The following is a 20,974-nucleotide window of genomic DNA, read 5'->3' on the forward strand; positions in this document are numbered from 1 at the left end:
AATAGGAGATAATTAAAAAGAAAGGAAGTCTTCTGGAGTGTTGAAGTGCGATGCATGGGCTGTGTTCAGAGACCCTGATTATATTGTTGGTAATCCTAGTAAAGGAGAATCCTGCCCTTTCATATAATACACAGAGAGCCTTTATGTCCATTGTAGTGAGAGGAAGCATTGCCTGCACCCCAGGATGGACCTCCTGCGTGGTGCCATATATGAGAAAAATATGTCTCGCATCGTATTATTGACTTGAGTTGGAAAACAATGTAGCTGTGTTATAATTGTATCATTTTACAGTAAAGGGGCTTGGAAAAAAATTTTGTGAAGGACAAGGGTTTTTTGTATCTGCATAAAACGTTTTAAGTTGATTTGAAATTTTTTCAGAAATTGACTATATGTAAAGTATCAATAATTGTTGAATTTGTATGTTGCAGTGAACTACTTTGAAGGGCAGCTGGTGTTTCTAACCCGAGGTAATCCAAAATATGTTTGAAGTCTTGATGGAAGAGAGGCTTCTTGAGCAAACACAAACGTTTCGAGAAAGAACGTCTGCGCCAGAAACTCCATAAAAGCTGCGGAAAGGACTGAGAAGACCCGGCTGTTTTCATATGCTACAAAAGGTACCTCCACGAAATTAGCATTTCAATATTCGTGTACTTAACAATTATTCCTCGGTCTATGAGGCTGAAGGCCGACTGGGCTATTGACTCAGAGCCCATTCGGGCTCTTGGAATAATTGTATATTAGTAACATCCAACTAGTTCGTGAAAAATATCGAGACAAAACAACTTTAGCTAGCGAAACCTGATCCAGCCACGATTGTTTTCGTATTCAAAGCTGGAGCTTTTCGCTACCAGAGGACTATAACATATAACATATCGCCTAGTAGTAGCTCAACCAATCAGAACGCAGGGAGTGGGGAACGCAGAAAGTGGGGAAGTTGGTTGTGACACAGGTGTTGCGATTTCCCGCGCATAATGACGGGCGCCCTCTCTTCAAATGAAAATGGCGGGAAGTAATAATGCGCGGCGTCCGCCAGGCAGAAACGGCGGGAAAATCTTTGTGGCGTGATATAAATTTGGAGGCATGGGAAAAAATTTTCACGTGCCCCAAGTGAAATGGCCAGTAAACACTCAGGTATGGCTTCATTTCTTATACTTTTATTACAGGCTGAACAACTACTAACGTCGTGGACTACATTGAATTCCGCGTTCCAGTGAATTAAATGATTGAAGTGATGTGTTTACCTTTTTTTAAAGTCTGAGTCAATGAAATGTGCAATTTTAAAATATGGTTTCACTCCACAGGGCTCGTCCCTGAAGGGGGCGTTTTTCTCGGCGTCACATTCCCGGAGAACTCCTCGTTAATACAAAACTTCACCGCTACATTGACTGATGCGGCAGCTGACAAAGAACGAGCTAAAAAAATGTACCTGGACACATTAGCTCCAGGAACGGTAAGCCCTTCAGTTTTGTTAGGCGAACCCCAGGACGACGCTAAAATTAACATTTACATACTTGGATTAACAAAATACACTGTGACATATGTTCCTGGTTTTGTTACTGTTTTTCTCTGTGCTCTTACTATGCTCATTTTCCGGATTACAAGAATTTTTTTAAGGGGAAAATGGTTCAACCACGTCAGTCTTTCTTGTTTGGAAAATGTCCAAAATTTGGGCCGGTCAGACGACGGCAAACAGAGAAAAAAAAAGGGCCTAACGCTATACGTAAACAACACAAGTATCTGTATGTAGACAACACCACCTTTATCAGTCTCTCACCAGACATATCTTTTTATTTAGATAAAATCCATCGTTGATGCCAGGCAACTCTATCTAGCCTGGCATAAAGAAGCAAAGGCAGGGGTAGCTGTAAGCTTCCCCTCACCCGAGCTTGCAATAAAAACATTCTGCGTGGCCTGCGCAAAGGCAGGATTTTATTGCAAGAGAATCCTCAACAACATTTTCCGTGGTCTGTGTATGTGGGTAAGTGGACATCAAAATACCTAATAATTAAAATACAAATACTCATTAGTAACTATCATCATTCAATGCACTTTTTGGTCATCTCAACTGCTTACATGTGTATCAGGTCACAATTTCTTGCATAACAGTGAGAGTTTTTTTTTTAGAATCTCTTCATACAACTTTTTGGTGGTGTGATTACATTAGTTGTATTTCCTATTTAATATGTTACATGATGATTTCTTTGCAATTACTTTTCGACGAATATATATTTATTGCAAAATTACATAGCTCGGGTACAACGGTTGCATTGTGCTTGACCTAATCAATCCATGTTTTTTTGGAAGCTGTTCAGTTACCTTTTTAGTGCTGCAATTACATTAGTTGTATTTCCTATTTAATATATTAGACAAGTTCTACAAAGCACTTAATTTCCAATGAATATCAATATATATTTAGTACAAAATTACATAGCCAGGCTATAACAGTCACACTGTCCTTGAAATAATCACTCCAACCAACTGTGAATAATTTCAACATATCAAGTGGACTGTCTCGACATCATGCACACAACTCTGACATGTCATATTTTTGGAGCAGGTAACTCAAATTCTGTGTCCCATCCTAGTTTTACTGATATGCAGGTTTCCTTCATTTACAGCAAACTTCCAATGGCCATCTTAGCCCCGCAAAAGAGTTCCCCGAGTTGGGGAAAACGTTAATTCGCTTCCTACGGAAGGAAGTGGGGGAGGTCGATCTACACCCCAAGAATCCAATGTTTGCGCAGGATTTCGAACATATCCTGGACACCATTGGCTTGGACACACCTGCTGCGATGCAACGTAAGCGGATAAGATGAAAGTATTTTGTAATATTGTATGCCTCTAATTCATAAAAATGAACTTGTTAATCTCGAGTTTTCTGGTAATGCATATCGTTCGTATAGGCATGTGCTCAAGACAGAGTGCTTCTATAAACACCTTTCATAGATATGTATTGTGCCAATTTTATACTCACCTATGATGATTGTAAGGTGATAGTTGAGCGTCCTTGTTGAAATACCCCATAAACACGACCTGCCAATACAGGGGACAAAAATTAGCACTTAGATTTGACATGGCATACACGACGTGTCATTTATAACGAAATGTTGACATAAATCGTCAAAAATGAAAGGTTACGATAAAACAGAATAATTAATTAACAATGTGCATTACAGTTTTAGACAGAATGTAAGTTCCAATGTTATGTCAATGAGTATGGAACAGTATGAATCAAGAATGTAGACATGTAGGAATCATTAAGTAAGTTATGATCCCTCTTGTTTTCCAGTATCCTTCCTACACAGTTTATCGGCACACTGCGGCGCCCGTGCTGGCACTATTGTGCAAACTCATGTATCAACTGAGTATAGAAGCATCAGGAAGAACCTAGGATTGGGGGAGTTTCCCCTTTCCCAGGGGATCAAAGTTAAAGATGTAACCTTCAGGTATCTTTGTTAAATCTTCTCTCAGTATTACACTCAGTATTAAAATCCTGACTCTGACACCCCGGGGGGGGGGGGGGTACTTTAGGAATTTCTGGGTGGGGATGTGCCGCTAGGAGCCTGGAACCCTTAACCTCTACCAGAGCTAGTTCAGCTGAATTTTGCTACCCTATACTAGAGTAAACTCCCCAAATCCCCCTATCCTAGAGTAGCTGTGTACCAAGTCTAGATAAAATCTTCAACCAACTGATCAGTTTCCTGAAAAATGATACCCTATTCTAGAGCCAAATGCTCTGATTTATATACCCTATCCTAGAGTACACTGCTTGAAAACCATACCCTTCACAGCGGCACATACCTATATAGCCCATATATGGCAGTACCCCCCCCCCCCCCCCGGGCTTTGACAATGTCAATGATCTCCCCTGACTTTTCCCTGAACTTGAGAAATTTTCATTTTTCCCTGACTTTACCTGACCATGGCAACATTGACTGCAATAATTTGGTACTTTGTGCTTTTGGTCCATATCACATTTCTGGACTTTGAGACTCCACACTCATTCACCTTAGCCGCTTTATTGAGATGATGATGCAAATACCAATTTCCAGTATTTTAAAGTAAGTTAGGTGTTTCCTTTGCAATGAAACAATGAAACTGAATACAGTGCACAGACCTATGAACTTCAACATTTTCATCCCAGAAGACCTCTGGGAAGTCTTTGAGTAGTACTTAGTTGAGTTTCCACCCAATAATCATAAAAAATTTTTAGGGGCCCATTAGAATCACAAAGCGGACACCATGGTGTGTCCATGGAGGTTGTTTTCAGGCATGAAAAACCTGAGGCAAATAACATGGCACACAGGTAAAGATAAACACTCATTCGGTGAATACACATGTTTACTTACCACTGGAAATGCAAACTTCCTCCTTATACAATCACCACCAAATATGAAGACCTCAAAAAGGGCCTTTGTAAATTGTAATAGAGAGAGACAGGATGTTTAGTTTTTCTCCGCAGAAGCTGAGTTAAAGTAAATGAAATATGTGTATATGTTGTAGCTCAATTTTTACCTCTGGTTTAATATTTTTAAACCGGTTAAATTTTTTTGAACCAGTTAATTTTTTTTAAAACCGGTTTAATTTTTGTAAATCAGTTTTTAATCAACTGTCTGAAAAAGGGCCTTTAATTTTTTGGGGTGTGGATAAAAAATAGGGGCTTGGCTTTTTAGGGGGGGTCAAAGAAAAAGAACTAGATGCAAGAAGAATAAACAAGTAAATTTCCGCATCACTCTCTCCACCAACCCCCTCATAGTTTCTAACCCTACCCTACTACCCCTCAGTTTCTTATCAACTACCCCTGATAGCCCCTTGACAGGAACTTACCACTCAGTTACAACTTTGCCCTTACCTTACTCAGTAACAATTTCCTTCTTTTTTGCAACCTCATTCTGTACTCACCAGGATTTGAACCTCCAACCTCCAGATCTGTTGCCATCTGTTGTCTCCATTAGGCCATGCTAGATTTCGTTGAAAGCTGTTCCATCTTTGTTGCTATTATAATTTATTGGTCTCAGACTTCCCTCTGCTCGGTCAACTTAATTATTAAAATATTAATCATTTTTCCTCAGGGATAGTAGAGCGAGCGAAACGCGAGCGCGCGTGAAAATCACCCCACGCGAGAAAAGGCGACACGCGGCGGGGAGAGAGAAAAATGAGGGACTACAGACAAAGCCCAAGCTTTTGAACTAATGTGTTGCTCTCACAACGCGAAACTCTGATTGGCTCTTCCATGGAAATCTGTCAACATCTGTCAAAAACGCGCCAGCCGCTATCAACACTCGACATAATCTCAATTTACAGAACAAATAACTAGAGCAGAACTAATAACAGCAAAGAACAAATAACTAGTCAGAGTTGTTCTTGTAGAAGCAACTAAGAAGAAAGCCAACCTGGCAACTGATGAGGTTCGCGTGGAGAACCGAAACCATGGTCTTGTCTGATCACAAAGTGGGAATTGAATAACAGAACAGTCGCAAGGCTGTTAAGCTTATTCAAAAGTTATCACCAAGGGAGGAACTACGCACTCCAGTCCAAATACTTACATTATCTCCAGAAGAACAAGCGGCAGTTAAAATTCATGAGCAGTCATGACTGAGTCACATCGCAGTTCTCCATAGTTGATGTAGTTTTAGTTTAAGCTGCAATCCATTCTTCGAGATTGGGATATCGCTATCCGTCCTGCTAAAAACGCTAACAAGCTGGGCCCAGCGTGACAAAACATTGCAGGAAACCGTCACATTCACGGCCAAAAAGAAAATCGCTTAAAATGATTCAGATCCACGAGGCAATCGCCGGAGAAACTAAACAACCCCAAACCCTTATTTAACCGCATTGAAGAGCTTTACTTTTCAAAAGAGGTGAAATAAAATGCTCTTGCATTAGTGGGCAAAATCATGCCGACCATAAACAATAACCGCAGAAAATTAATATGCGTGTCACGACCTCTCAGTATGAAATAAGCGGCAAAAATCACATTTGCTCAGTCAGAACGTTTTCCTCCAAAGCATAATCTATCCGTCAAAGAAAAAAAATTCATTACAACAAGCAGCATTTTGGCATGAGTAAAAGTCGTGTGTTGCCTACACTATCCAGTTCTTCACGCGAAACAACCGTCAAGAAAATTAGTATCTGGGTTTTCTTTTGCTTGCCATAAGTATCCCCCGCAGTTTACCGATGACAAGAGCAATGACAGCTCAATGAGGGAAGGAATCCCATTGGATGCGCTTAATTGATTTGGAAGGGGATACGAACTTCACACTCCGAAATCAGTCGGCCGTGAAGGGTCAAAAGATTGGGCTTTGTCTGTAGTCCCTTATTTTTCTCTCTCCCCGCCGCGTGCCGCCTTTTATCGCGTGGGTTGATTTTCACGCGCGCTCGCGTTTTGCTCGCTCTACTATCCCTGAGGAAAAATGGGGGACTACTCGTAGTCTATTAGAGTTTGGTTGGATGTATCCACTTGACAAAATAGCGGCCACTCTGCCACACCTTCTCGTTTTTGAAAGTTTTTTGAAGTCCACGCCTCTATGGGGCTCTTGAGATATGCCCCGCGCCTTGCAAGGTGGAGGAAGCCCAAGGCAACGGGGCAGTAGGGGCTGCCAGGGGCGTGTATGTGTGGACTCGACTATGCAAAAAGAGAAATAAGGTTTGAAAATCCATTTGCATGAAAAATCAGAAGAATGTAAAAGCCAATGACAATACCGAAAATATACCCAGCGGCTACTAACAGCACAAAAGCAGAAGAATTGTTTGTAGGATCTAGGAGCGCTTAAGCGTGTGAGACAATTTGTTCCTCCATTGGCCCCGGCAAACAATGTACAACTCTTTTATCTAACCATTCTTTGACTGTTGCAGTGTTATCTGGGAGGCTTCTTGGTTCAGATCTAGCTCCAAAGCTTCAAAACCATACAACATCGCACGGCTATGATCATAACCTTTTCCATTTATGATCCTAGCACTGGGCCCCTGCTAGAGGAGGTAGGATGGGACAACCTTTCCATTTACAGAAGTAAGGTCCTTGCTATAGAAATGTTCAATGTGTAAGACAATATGGCGCCTGAATCCCTATCCCCAAAAAGTTTTTGAAAGTCAGGACCACCTATGATACTGATGACACCTCTTTGTTATGGCCAAAGAGGTCTTGGCTATAAGGGTGCATTTTTGGGAATAAATTACATGAGGATTTGCATCAATGCTACTGAAGAAATTTTTTTCAAATCTAGATTGGACCGATTGCTTCCCACGTTCTTTTATTTCTTACTGTAATGCTAGCTTAGATTTGTTTTATCCAAGGTTAATACCTACTTTTACAAATATTTTCTTCTTTTTGCACAACTAATTAATATCAACTCGAACCCACTAAGGAACATACACATACTTTACGTAATTTAACTCAGCTTTAGGTGTGAGAACTTGAGTGTAAATGAGATCTTTCTCTCTCTCTCTCTCGTCTATTTTCCACAGGCCGTCTTTGATGGACTCATTTCTCAAGATGCTTATATTCTGGAGGCAGTTTGCATTAACAAATGTAAGTAAATCTTGTTATTGTCCGAAGGACTAGTTATCTTTACCTGTGTGTGAGGTTGTCTGCCTCCGGCTTCTCGTGCAGGAAAACAACCTCCATGACAGCATCCTGTTGTGAGGTGGATGTGCTTCTACCCCTAAAAATGGAAAGGACGTTTATGACTATCCGTTCAAAACTCTACTAAGCACTACTTAGAGACTTCCCCTAGGTCTCCTGGGATGAACAGACAAAATGTTGGAATTCTTACGTCTGTGCACTATATTCCCATTTGTTGGTTCATTTCAAAGGAAACCTATTAATCCCCAACAAAGGCAGAAATTGATATGCGCATCATTGTCTCAAGTAAGTGCCTAATGTGAATGAGTGATGAGTCTCAAGGCTCAAAAAATGCGATATGCATAAAAAGTAACTAATTACGGTCGTTTATGTCCGGGTTAGTAACAATTTAACAAGGATACCTGAACGTGACATCCCCTACTTTGATTCCCTAAGAAAGGGGAAACTCCCCTAATCCCAGCTCTTCTCTGAGATGTGTATAGGCTGGGGTACCAGACATTTGTACAATTGTTCCTGCTCTGCACCACAGTGAGCTGACAAACTGTAGAGGAAGGATACTGGAAAAGAAAGGAGATCATAAGTTATGTAATACTTATTACATGTCTACATCCTCTATTCATGGTCTTCCTTAGTCATTACCAGAATTCTGGAAGTTACATATCAGACCGAAACTTCCAATGCACATTCTTAATTCTGTGTGATGGTAACCCTTGTTTTTTGATGTTAACCTCAGCATTTGCCTATAACGGACATGTCTTGCGTGCCATTCCAAACCTCAGTTCTGAGTTTTCTTTCCTTTCTCTGTAGGTCATAATTATAGTGTATTTTAACAAGGACATCCAACTATCACTTTACAATCGTCACAGGTGAGTATACATTATTTAATTTTCACAATACATTTTATCCTACTTGTTTATACAAGCTGTAGCGTACTGGTCATCACGTTGCGTTAAAAGGTATCGACCAAAACCATAGATAGCGATCGGTGATACTTCACAAATTTATTTATCGTTTAGGCACGTAAAAACTGTAACAGAAACAACAATGAAATTATCGAGAGTCTAGCTAAGAGACTTGAACACAATGTCTTAAATAACTCGGCGATAACATGATAGAAAGCAAATACGATTATCGACTATTTCGGTAGGTAAATAAAGACTAATGTATCCGTGATTCATGCATTAATAAAGTTAAAAATATATCTATTAAATAAAGAATCATACCTCTTTTCCCGATTAAAATGATTGGACCTTACAAACGTTCACATAACCGATCACGATATAGGCATAAAGCACAAAGCAGGATTACAAACGATTACACAATCATCGGACCTCGCCCCCTAAGCTGGTGCGCATGCACGTTAGTAACGCAATACGAAGTAACGCATTCGTAACATGGCTCCCCTAAATTGTAGCAACAATTTACTTAACAAACGAAACAAAACTTAATAAAAGTCATTCGATCATTGTATTGTTCATTGTCTCTTCTTGGGATTCTGGCTGATATCGGGTCAACATTATACTTGGTACTGCTATGGCTCCTCGGAGGGGATTCCCCGGCCTGCAACTTGATCTGTAGGGAGCAATAGAACCAGTTTTTGGACAGGTCGTTCAAGGTACACAGCTGCCTTTGTGGGCCTGCCAAGGTCGTCAAGGGCGTCTGTGGCAACCACGATTCTTACTTTCCTGACCAGACCGTCGTTGTCGGGATAAGTCTCGCTGACACGAGCTAGCTTCCAGCGGTTTCGTGGTAAACTGTCGTCCTTTACGATCACGACATCATCCACTTGTACATTTCGCTTCACTGAAATCCATTTCTGTCTTGACTGCAAGGACTGCAGAAATTCTCTTTTCCATTTACACCAGAATTCGTTTACTAGGTATTGGACACGACGCCACCGCTTGCTTAGGTATAGATCAACGCGTTGGAAATCACCCGGAGGAGGTAAGACAACCTTCGAATTCATGGTGAGTAAGTGGTTGGGCGTCAGCGGCTCGGAAAACTGCGAAGAACTGATGCTGTCAACTGTTAAAGGCCGACAATTAACGATCGCTTCGGCTTCAACCATGAACGTTCTCAGTGATTCGTCATCTAGCTGGCTTCCGTGACGTTCTAATAACGAGGCTAGGACACTTCGCACCGTCCGTATCTGACGTTCCCAAACTCCTCCCATGTGGCTTGCGTGTGGAACGTTCATCTTAAACTTCACCCAATCGAAGCTACCTTTCAGCAACTCTTCTCTTATCTGCTCGTGATTTAATTCGGAAAGGGCTTGTTGCAGTTCGTTCATCGCTCCAACAAAGTTGGTGCCTTGATCGGATCGAAGCTGGCGCACTGGTCCACGGCGACCGATGAAGCAACGATAAGCGTTTATAAAGGAATCTGTGCTAAGGGTGTTCGAAACTTCAAGGTGGATCGCTCGGGAGCATAGGCATGTAAACAGTACTCCATATCTTTTTAGCTGCTTCCGACCTTCCTTCACGAACCAGGGTCCAAAATAATCAACTGCTGAGAACGTAAACGGGGGAGAAGGCTCGAGACGATCCTCTGGCAGGTCGGCCATTTTCTGTTCTTGAGGAGCTGCTCTCAGTTTTCGGCATTTGACGCATCTTGAAATGTGACTGGACACGGCTGAGCCACCACCGATTATCCAATAACCAGTCGATCTGATCTCGTTATGGGTGATTCCATGACCTTGGTGTTCGACTGAATGATGGTGATGACAGACAATCAACTCGGTTACATGCCCCTTTTTCGGAAGGATGATGGGATGTTTGGTATCGAAGGTAAGGCCAGTTGCAAGTCTTACTCGTCCACCAACTCTGAGTACGCCGTTATCGTCAAGGAATGGATCGAGCTTGTAAAGAGAGCTTGTCTTCTTCATTTCCCTCCTTCCTGGAGCGGTAGAGGTGCTTCGGTCAGTTGCTCGTTCTCTGGTACTGGCTTCCTTGAGAATACGTAATTCGTCGCTAAATGCTTCTCTTTGTACGTTCTTGATTATTTCGTTTTCAGCCCTCTGTAACTCTTGAACATTAACTGGAATATACTTGGTTTTCTGAGAACCAGTTGGACATCGTGCAGTGGTGTCGTTGACGCCAGGAGATCGACTTCGAAACTTCTCTTGGATGCGAAGACAAACAGCTACGGCTTTCTTGGCTCGGTGCCAGCAGGAAAAGTATTCCAGGCGTTCTAAAAGGGACGGGGGATTTTGGGCTTTAGTCGTCAGAACGGAAGCCCTTTTAACTTCGGGATCGTCGGGATGAATAGAAGGGTTAATGTCAGTCTGGTTCCAAACCCCTAAGGGTTTCCAGAGGAAGTCTGGTCCATTCCACCGCAGACGGGTATCGATCAGTTCTTGTGCCCCGGAACCACGGGAAGCGATGTCGGCTTGGTTTTCTTTTGTCCCTACATAATGCCACTGTGCTGGTGACGTTCGTTCACGTATCTCCTGGACACGATTGCTAACAAAAACGTGAAATCTTCTAGCATCGTTGTTTATGTATCCCAGCACAGCTTTGCTGTCTGTCCAATAGGTTTCCTTTTTTTGGTCAAACTCAAGTTCCTTCAGCAAGACACCACCCATTTTGGATGCAACCAGAGCAGCAGTGAGCTCAAGCCTGGGCACTGTAACAGGCTTCAATGGCGTTACGCGAGACTTTGCTATAACGAGGGAGCAGTGGATACTTTCCGCGTCGTCCATCAAGCGAAGATACGAACACTGTCCGTAGCCGCTCTGGCTGGCATCGGAAAAATGATGCAGCCCAACTGTCTTAACTTCTCCGAAGTCTTCGGGTTTATAGCATCTCGGGACCTTCAACCTTTCCAGTAAGGGGAGTTCGGCTCTCCATTTCTCCCATCTCGCTCTAATGTTGTCTGGAATATCATCGTCCCAATCAACACCTTCGCGACACAATTCCTGAAGGATTCTCTTGCCTAACAAAATGAAGGGTGCTACCAGGCCCAGGGGATCATAAACAGAACTAACGGTGGACAGGATACCCCTTCTTGAGAACGGTTTGTCCTTCAGCTCGATTCTGAATTGAAGTGTATCAGACTCTATACACCAATGCACTCCCAGCGCGCGTTCGATTGCGGTGTCGTTGAGGAGGCTGGGATGCTTCGTTTTGGTGGCTCGGTCTTCAGGAGGTATGGAGCTGATGACTAATTGACTATTTGAAGTAAATTTGTGTAGTCGGAATCCTCCTCTCTGGCATAAAGACTTGGTATTCTTGATGAGGTTTATTGCTTGTTCGTTCGTTGCCACCGACTTTAGGCCGTCGTCGACGTAAAAATCTTTCCTTACGAACTCTGCCGCTTCTTTGCCACAAACATCTTCAAAATGGTCAGCAGTGGTCTTTAGGGCAAAGTTGGCACATCCGGGGGAAGAAGTTGCGCCAAAAAGATGAACAGTCATGTGGAACTCGACTGGATCGCTCTCGACGTTTCCATCCTCCCACCACAGGAATCTGAGGTAGTCTCGATGCTTGAGGTCGACCTTGACTTGATGAAACATTCCCTGGATATCACACATGAAAGCCACTCGTTTTTTTCGGAAACGACACAATACTCCAGTAAGGTTATTGGTGAGGTCTGGGCCCTGTAGAAGCTGTTGGTTGAGAGACTGGCCATGGCATAGGGCGCTACAATCAAACACCACTCTTATTTTGCCTGGTTTTTTCTTATGGTACACTCCGTGGTGAGGAATGTACCAGACGCGTTTATCGTTTCATGATACCTCTGTGCTGGGAACTCTCTCTGCGAAGCAGTTCTCTATGGTCTCTTGCATAAAGCCAACGTAATCCTCTCGGTATTGTGTGTCGCTCTGCAACTTCTGCTTCAACTTCATTAATCTGCTCAATGCTAGGTCCGTGTTGTTCGGCAGTTCGACGTTTTCGTTCCTTAAAGGGAGAGGCATTTCATAATGCCCATCTTCTCGTTGGTGAATGCCTTCCTTTGCTGTCTTAAGGAATCTTCTATCTTCGAATGAGAGTGACTTTTCTTCTGTTCCTTTATCGTTTAAGTCCAACGTGAACATTCTCTCTACTTGAAGCGGGCTAATAGTTTCTTTAACATGGGTCTTCAAGGCGAAGTGACATGTTCTTCTTTCTGATGTAGTTTTGACTTCGTGAGCAACTATTCGGTTGCAGAGTATGTCACCGGCAACATCAATGGCACTGTCGTCTTGGCTCGTTCGTTCAACCACGCCGATAATTCCCCACCCAAGAGCGGTTTTCTTGGCGTACGGGTCGTCATCATTTCCGAGGATCACTTTGTGCGGTTTGATTGCTCGGGCGCAGTTAGCTCCTATGAGAAGACCAACTTCGATGTCGTTATCAAGTGGCATCAGGTGACTTGCAATTTCCTTTAGGTGGGGCCATTTCCTGGCGGTCTCGGGAATCGGTATTTGGCTGCTTCTAGCAGGAATGACGTTTCTTGTATACGTTCTAGGGAGAGGAATATCTATCGTTTCATTGATGCCACGGACTGAGAGGCCGGTTATCTTCTTGCTAGTTATGGTCTTCTGAGCAAGAACGGTTGAAAGTTCCAAGTGAATTTCTGGACCGTCAACGCCAAGCGTATCGAGAGTAGATTCCCTGATGAAACATGCATCTGACTGCTCGTCCAGGAGTGCGTACACTTTGATCTTGTTATCAGGGTTAGTTTGATGATGAAGCCAGACCGGGACGATCAACGAATGGGATGTACAGTGGTCGAAACCCTTCATATGACAGACTTCAATTCGATTGGAGACGGATGCGTCCTTGTTTGAGTTGCTCCTGTCTTGTTTCACGTTAGGGGCTTCTTCCTTTGTTGGTGTCTTCCATGTTTCATCATGTAAGGCAGAAGGGTGTGGTCCGTTACATGTCTTGCAGGCTTTCTTCCTACGGCAATCTTTGTTTACGTGTCCCCACTTTAGACACCCCCAGCATAGGCGCTTGGCCAGGACGAAGTCTCTTCTCTCATTCAGTGGCAAGCGCAGAAATTTTTCGCAATTTTCAAGATCATGAGAGGCTTTACAGTAGAGGCAGAGCGTCTGTCGGTTCCTTTTCTCTTCTTTGCTTTACTCGCTTCCTCCCTCAGCTTCGTTTACGCCTGTTGCTAGACTGCTGAGTCCAGGACCCTTGCTCCTTCGTAATCCGCTATGCGTTTTCCCTTTCAAATCTTCGTCTTTAATTGCTCGTAGAGAGGTGACAGGATTGCATGCAATTCTCGCTTCCGTCGCCAGGAACTGGCAAAACTCCGCAAAGGAAGGATATGTAGCTTCTCTTGCGTGACAAGGTACTTCTTCTAAGTTCAATTTGTCCGTTTGCTCTTCACCAATGCATTTATCCACGATTCGGCTCCATCTAGAGACTAAATAACTCGGAAGTTTCTTGAGCATCCTTTGATTTTCCTCTGGATCGTTGAGTACACCCAAGTACTTAATTGAATGCATTGCGGTGTTGCGGTGTTGGAGAAAATCTGAAAACCTTCTAAGACCTGGGCCATCGTTCGGCAATATCCTTGGCCAGTCGTTAATTTTCTTCCGATATGCATTTGACACCAGGAAGGGATTTCCAAATCTGCTTGCCAGGATTCTCTTAGCTTCAACGTAGGCCTCCTCAGAGTCCAGAGGGAGGAGTCCGTTGATTGAGTCCTTAGCTTCGTCAGCTGTAAACTTGCCGAGGTAGTAAAGTCTTTCGGATGGGTCCTTCGTTTTTCTCTCAATGAAGGTCTCGAACGACTTGATCCATAGTGGGTATCGCAACAGATCACCGTTGAATACTTCAGGTTCTGGCCGCGGGAGTGAGTCCTTGTCCTGTCGCTGAGTGAGCAGATCTGCTAATTTCGTGATGACTTTGCCGACACCTGTCAATTCCGGTGTACTAGCTCTACCCTTCGGGGAAGCCTGGGAAGGACTGAATGGATATGTAATCGTTTGGACAGGCGTCGAATTTGTCGTAAAGGCGGGAGCGGCAGGGTTTAAAATAGAAGACTGACAAGAACTGGCAGTGACTTCTGACCTCTTTACGAATGTAACGTTTGTTTCGGCGTGCGATCTTGAGATTGAAGTGGAGGGGGCGTTTTGGAATCCAGAGGCTGCCCCGGAAGATTGATACGAGCTGGCGACCACTTCCGACATCGTTGTGGATACGACCTTTGTTTTAGCGGTAGCTTCGGGAGACGATTCGTCAGTAATGGACTGCAATTGTGACTTTAGGTATTCCTCGATACGGCTATGGGCATCATCTTCTGGGAGTCCAAGATCGTCGGTCTTATTTATAGTAACACCGAATTCCTCCTCTTCGATTTTAGTTACTGCTTCAAGTTCGGCGTTAGAGGCTGCTAGTTCCCTCATTATTTGCAATTTCTTGATGTCTTCTTGTCGTTTTAAAGCGGCCACCTTATCTCTTTCGATATCATGGAATCTGAGTTCTGCGCCAAGTCTGGCAGCTCTTGCCATCATTTGCGCTCTTATTGGAATAGAGAAGCTGGAGTTTTTAGATTTACTCGACGACCTACTTCGGCGAGAACGTTTTGAATAGAGGGAGACTCTATCGTTCACATCGGATTGTAACTCGCATATCTTGATATTCAGGCTTCTGGTAACTTCCATGTTTTCGTGTAGCCACATTCCGTGATCTTCCATGTCCTTAGATCTTTCTTCGGGATCTTGCAGGTCGTTCAGTTTATGACTCACTTTAGTGAGATTCTCCATTCGTGTTTCCAGCTTGAAGACTTCTCGTTGTAGGACTCTTAGGTTATCCGAGGTCGAAGCCAATGACCTCGCTGTCTGGAGCTGATCCTTCCATATTTTCAAAGCTGAATTGCGATCTCTTTCTAGCAACTGTTTTCGATAGTCTAATCCTTTTTCTGTCATCCGTCTTTCGCGTGAACATTTCCTAACGTTTTCTTCTTGTGACGGTTCCGTTGATTCAACCACGTTTTCCATAATAAAGTCCTTTCACAGTGGGAGAGTTTTTACTGTAGCGTACTGGTCATCACGTTGCGTTAAAAGGTATCGACCAAAACCATAGATAGCGATCGGTGATACTTCACAAATTTATTTATCGTTTAGGCACGTAAAAACTGTAACAGAAACAACAATGAAATTATCGAGAGTCTAGCTAAGAGACTTGAACACAATGTCTTAAATAACTCGGCGATAACATGATAGAAAGCAAATACGATTATCGACTATTTCGGTAGGTAAATAAAGATTAATGTATCCGTGATTCATGCATTAATAAAGTTAAAAATATATCTATTAAATAAAGAATCATACCTCTTTTCCCGATTAAAATGATTGGACCTTACAAACGTTCACATAACCGATCACGATATAGGCATAAAGCACAAAGCAGGATTACAAACGATTACACAATCATCGGACCTCGCCCCTTAAGCTGGTGCGCATGCACGTTAGTAACGCAATAAGAAGTAACGCATTCGTAGCACAAGCTCTCTGTCCTGAACTCGCCTATAGGAAAAATATGCATGGGCAGAAAACTAGAGATTACCAAGTTCATTTTTTATAAATCAGTGGCATACAATGTAACACACTTACGTTGCAATGCGGCTGGAGTCTCCAAGCCAATAGTCTCTAGGATATGTTCAAAATACTAGGCAAACATTGGCTTCCTGGGGTGCAGATCTTTTTCACCTAATTCTTTGCGCAAGAACCGGCTCAAAGTTGATCCTAATTCAGGGAACTGCTTTGCTGGACTCATGTGTCCATTGGAAACTTGCTGAAAATAAAGGAGACGTGCCTATTAGTTGAAGTTGGATGAGACTCAAAAGTGGAATTACGTTCTCCAAAACATTGCCTGTTACGGTTATATGCATGCAGTCGATACAGGCTGCTTGCCACGTTGAAATTATTCACAGATGGATTAATTGATTAGTTCAAGCACAATGCAACCGTTGTACCCGAGCTTTGTAATTTTGCAATAAATATAACATATTAAATAGCAAATACAACTAATGTAATCGCACCACCAAAAAGGCGGATGAAGTGCTTCTGAAAAAAAAAAAAACCCTCAATGTTATGCAAGAAATTGTGACCTGATACACATGTAAGCAGTTGAGATTACCAAATAGTGCATTGAATGATGATATTTACTAATGAGTATTTGTATATTTTGATGTCCACTTACCCGCATACACAGACCACGGAAAATGTTGTTAAGGATTCTCTTGGAAGAAAATCCTGCCTTTGCGCAGGCCACGCAGAATGTTATTGCAAGTTCGGCTAAGGGGAAGCTTACAGCTACCCCCGCCTTTGCTTCTTTATGCCAGGCTAGATAGAGTTGCCTGGCATCAACGATGGATTTTATCTAAATGTAAAGATATGTTTGGTGAGAGACTGATAAAGGTAGTGTTGTCTACATACAGACACTTGTATTGTTTACGTATAGCGTTAGGCCTTTTTTTTTCTCTGTTTGCTGCGTCTGACCGACCCAAATTTTGGACATTAATTTTTCCAAACAAGAAAGACTGACGTGGTTGAACCATTTCCCCCTTGAAATAATTCTTGTAATCCGGAAAATGAGCACAGTAAGAGCATAGAGAAAAACAGTAACAAAACCAGGAACATGTCTTTTTTAATCCAAGTATGTAAGTGTTAACTTTAGCGTAGTCCTTGTGTTGGCACAACAAAACAAGAGGGCTTACCGTTCCTGGAGCTAATGTGTCCAGGTACATTTTTTCAGCCCGTTCCTCGTCCCCTGCCGCATCACTCAACGTGGCGGTGAAGTTTTGGATTAAGGAGGAGTTCTCTGGGAATGTGATATTGAGGAAAACGTCCCCTTCCGGGGCGAGCCCTGTGGAGTGAAAACCATATTTTAAAATTGCACATTTCATTGACTCAGACTTTAAAAAAATGTAAACACATCGCTTCAATCAATGTAGTCCACAACGTTAGTTGTTGTTCAGCCTGTAATAAAAGTATAAGAAATGAAGCCATACCTGAGTGTTCACTGGCCATTTCACTTGGGGCGAGTGAAAATTTTTCCCCTTGCTTCCAAATTTATATCACGCCACAAAGATTTTCCCGCCTTTTCTGCTTGGCGGACGCCGCGCATTATTACTTCCCGCCATTTTCATTTGAAGAGAGGGCGCCCGTCGGTAAATTTTTATAACAATCAAAAACAAGTTTTATTCATTTCATACAATGTAATGCAGACATTACTCACATGCCTTAATTTAACCAGGAGTTATCAAGCCAGCAGTGTCGGAATACTGCTCTATTATTTTTTTTACGTACAAGTGGACCACCCCTGAAGTGACTGACCAGCCCTCCAAGCGGCGTAGCTGGTCCACTTGACCATCCGTTAAGTGGCCGCCATTCTCCATAGCCGTTGTTAATACAAATCTTGTTGCGAAGCCCTAAAGAAGAGAACAGGAGTCTGATTGTTCAGTCCATCTATGAAACTCCATTTGCGCCAATAAGATATGTGAGTAAAGTCTGCATTACATGGTATAAAATGAATATTTAAATACTTGTTATTAATCGTTATGATTTACTTGTCTTTTGCCGCCCATGCAGTGTCTGCAAAGTGCATTGCATGGAATTGGTAAAGACAATTATCAAGTGGCATCAGTTATCGGTCATTTGCTTTTGGTTGTGGCGTTAACTTTTGAATGATCACTGTTGCCTATTGAACATGTTTCACATAACTGGACAAGTCCACAAATTGCTAGGGGGCATTAAATTTGGTAAACGATGCAGGCATACTTACAGATCTATATCATCTGTGCGAGAGCTCCCTCGCATCAAATCCTGCATCCTGGACACTATTGTTGATCATTGTGCCCATCTGCAGGCCATTTAGCTGTGGTGACTGAATACAAGAATGTTTGAAAAAGAACACATCATTATGCGCAAAATCAAGGAGATATTATGAAGGAAGGTACCATATCTTCCCCCCTCCCCCCGCAACAAAAGAGAAACCTTTGCCCCGCCAACTCTATTAGGAAGATGTGATCTCAGTCAATTTATTTTATAAACAGTGTTTAAAAATAAATGTTAATGTCGTAACGTAGGAGAGATTACTATCACATTGTTTTCTGCCAACCAAATGTACTGGAAGATTTGATCTCACCTTAAGTGTCTGCGTCGACGTATCCATCTGGCAGAAGAGCGGCCAATCTCCTACCCCCTACCTCATTGGGAAATCCCGGCTCTCCCAGGCCTCAATTGGGTCTTTAATGAATACCCTGCACCTTGGTAAATGGAGAAAGCCTAACGCAACGGGGCAGTATGCAGGGCTTCCATCTTTGAGGGGGGAGTATGTGAATACTCGACTATGCAGAAAGAGAAGCAGTGTTTGAAAATCAATTTGTACAAAGAAATGAGACAAATGTAACAACAAACGACAATACCGTGTTGGCTGTAAGAGTGCATTTTTGGGAATACATTTCCCGAGGATTTGCGTGACTGCCAACAAAGGAATTTATTCAAATATAGATGGGAACGATTGCTTGCCACGTTTTTAATTTCTTTCTACAAACCTAGGTTAGATTAAATTATTTTATCAAAGGTTAGTATCTAGGTTTCCTTTACCCAATTGATATTAAGTAATATGTCCAAAAGTGATATTAACTCAAAACCATTGATAGATATACACATATCTCATTTATTTTAACTCAGCTTCATTAGAGAAAAACTAAACATCTCCGTCTCTCTCTATTGCAATTTTCAAAGGCCCTTTTTGAGGCCCTCATATTTGGAGGTGCTTGTATATGGAGGAAGTTTGCATTCACTGAAGGACTTTTTATCTTTACCTGTGTGCCATGTTATTTGCCTCAGGTTTTTCATGTCGGAAAACAATCTCCATGGTCATACCATGGTGTCCGGTTTGTGATGTTAATGGACCCTAAAAGTGGAGATAACTTTTATGAGTATGGGTGGAAATGCAACTAAGTACTACTTAAAGACTTCGCTGAGGTCTCCTGGGATGGAAGATGTCGGAGGTTGTCTCTTCATTGCAAAGGAAACCGGTAACTTACTAACAAAGCTGGAAATTGGTTTGTGCATCATTGTATCAATGGAGCGCCCAAGGTGAATGAGTGTCGAGTCTCAAAGTCAAAAATGTAATGCACCAAAAGCACAAAGTAACAAATTATTGTAGTCAGGGTTGCTATGGTCAGGGAAAGTCAGGGAAAAATGAAAAAGCAAAGAAGCTAACGTCTCCAAGTACATTCTCTTTGCACGGTCGGCGTCGCCTGCCGCATCTGTCAAGCTGGGGTGAAACTGACAATGAGCGCGCTGTTCTCCAGGAGGGTAATGTTGGAAAAAATGTCCCCTTCTGGGGCGACCCCTGTGAAGTGAAACCGTATTTTAAAATGGTTCATTTAGTTGACACAGACTGTCAGAAAATTGTCAACAAATCGCCTCAATTATTTAATGTAATGGAACTTTACAAAATAAGAACGTAAAAGTATAATATTATTTACATGGTAAAAATTAGATTACATTAGAATGTAAATTTTTAAGTGTATCGCTTTGTGTGTGGCTAACTTTGGATTCTATACAATAAGCAGCTAAATGAGTCCTCTTAAAATTCAGGTCATTTTTACAGTCATAAAAAATAATGTAATTCTAAGTGATTTTAGTATTTGCCTTGTAAAAAGACCCCCTCTTCATGATATTATATATTATTTACATTGTCTGCCTAGGAACACTATCCCCTTTGGTCCACTTAAAAGGTAACTGGTGTGGAATACGAACCAATTAGTGTATAGTGTAATATATATAACTTATCACAGGCATTCATCATAAATAGAATCCTTCATAGTAAAGACATATTCAACACAAAAGAAGAGTGTGATTTCACAAATTTTATTCAGCTATATTTCGACAGGATACACTGGCCATCCTCAGGGTAAATGACCTGAAAATGCATAACACGCCACTATGTTACAGTTAAAAGAAGATTAAAACAGTGATAGTGAAAATGAATAATAATGGCAATGATGATGATAATAATAATAATAATAATAATAATAATAATAATAATAATGTAATAATAATAGTGCGATTCAATTCGCGCCAAATTATTTGTTTAGAGTAGTTCTTGTTAACATTGTTTTATTTCCATTGTTTTTTTACTTTATAAATATTTTTAGCACTTTTCACATTTTTACATATTTTATCACATTTTAGCGTTCACCACATTTTAATCTATTATAACTTGTTTTTAACTTATTTATGCTAATTTAGACAACTTTTATACACTTGAAAATGACCTCGGAGAGGTCGAAACGTCGTGATTTTTTATCGCTAATATTTATCTCAAAATCGATTTCTAAGAAACTACTTATTAATAATAATAATAATGATAATAATAATAATAATAATAATAATAACAATATAATAACAATAATGATAGTAAATAGCAATAGGAGATA

The 20,974-nt window shown here is 41.8% G+C and overlaps 2 protein-coding genes and 1 long non-coding RNA gene across 3 annotated transcripts in view; 1 reads left to right on the forward strand and 2 right to left on the reverse strand.

Annotated features, from left to right (window-relative positions):
- Positions 1 to 20,974, forward strand: part of LOC140950166 (ragulator complex protein LAMTOR4 homolog) — a 218,179-nt gene that overhangs the window by 117,853 nt on the left and 79,352 nt on the right. The gene's annotated exons all lie outside the window — the stretch shown is intronic.
- LOC140950941 (uncharacterized) lies at positions 1,889 to 20,209 on the reverse strand. The gene is made up of 9 exons (XR_012167219.1): positions 19,349 to 20,209; positions 18,667 to 18,868; positions 18,304 to 18,405; positions 17,237 to 17,385; positions 16,131 to 16,311; positions 7,984 to 8,139; positions 7,572 to 7,661; positions 2,975 to 3,033; positions 1,889 to 1,998 (listed from the first exon to the last, which is right to left on the reverse strand). It is a non-coding gene; the product is annotated as an uncharacterized lncRNA (long non-coding RNA).
- Positions 9,104 to 12,616, reverse strand: LOC140950563 (uncharacterized). The gene is made up of 2 exons (XM_073399800.1): positions 9,806 to 12,616; positions 9,104 to 9,209 (listed from the first exon to the last, which is right to left on the reverse strand). The coding sequence occupies exons 1-2, from the start codon at positions 12,111 to 12,113 to the stop codon at positions 9,193 to 9,195; spliced, it is 2,325 nt and encodes a 774-aa protein (XP_073255901.1). The 5' UTR covers positions 12,114 to 12,616; the 3' UTR covers positions 9,104 to 9,192.

This window comes from Porites lutea, chromosome 10, assembly GCF_958299795.1.
Source record: "Porites lutea chromosome 10, jaPorLute2.1, whole genome shotgun sequence".
NCBI classification, from domain to species: Eukaryota; Metazoa; Cnidaria; class Anthozoa; order Scleractinia; family Poritidae; genus Porites; species Porites lutea.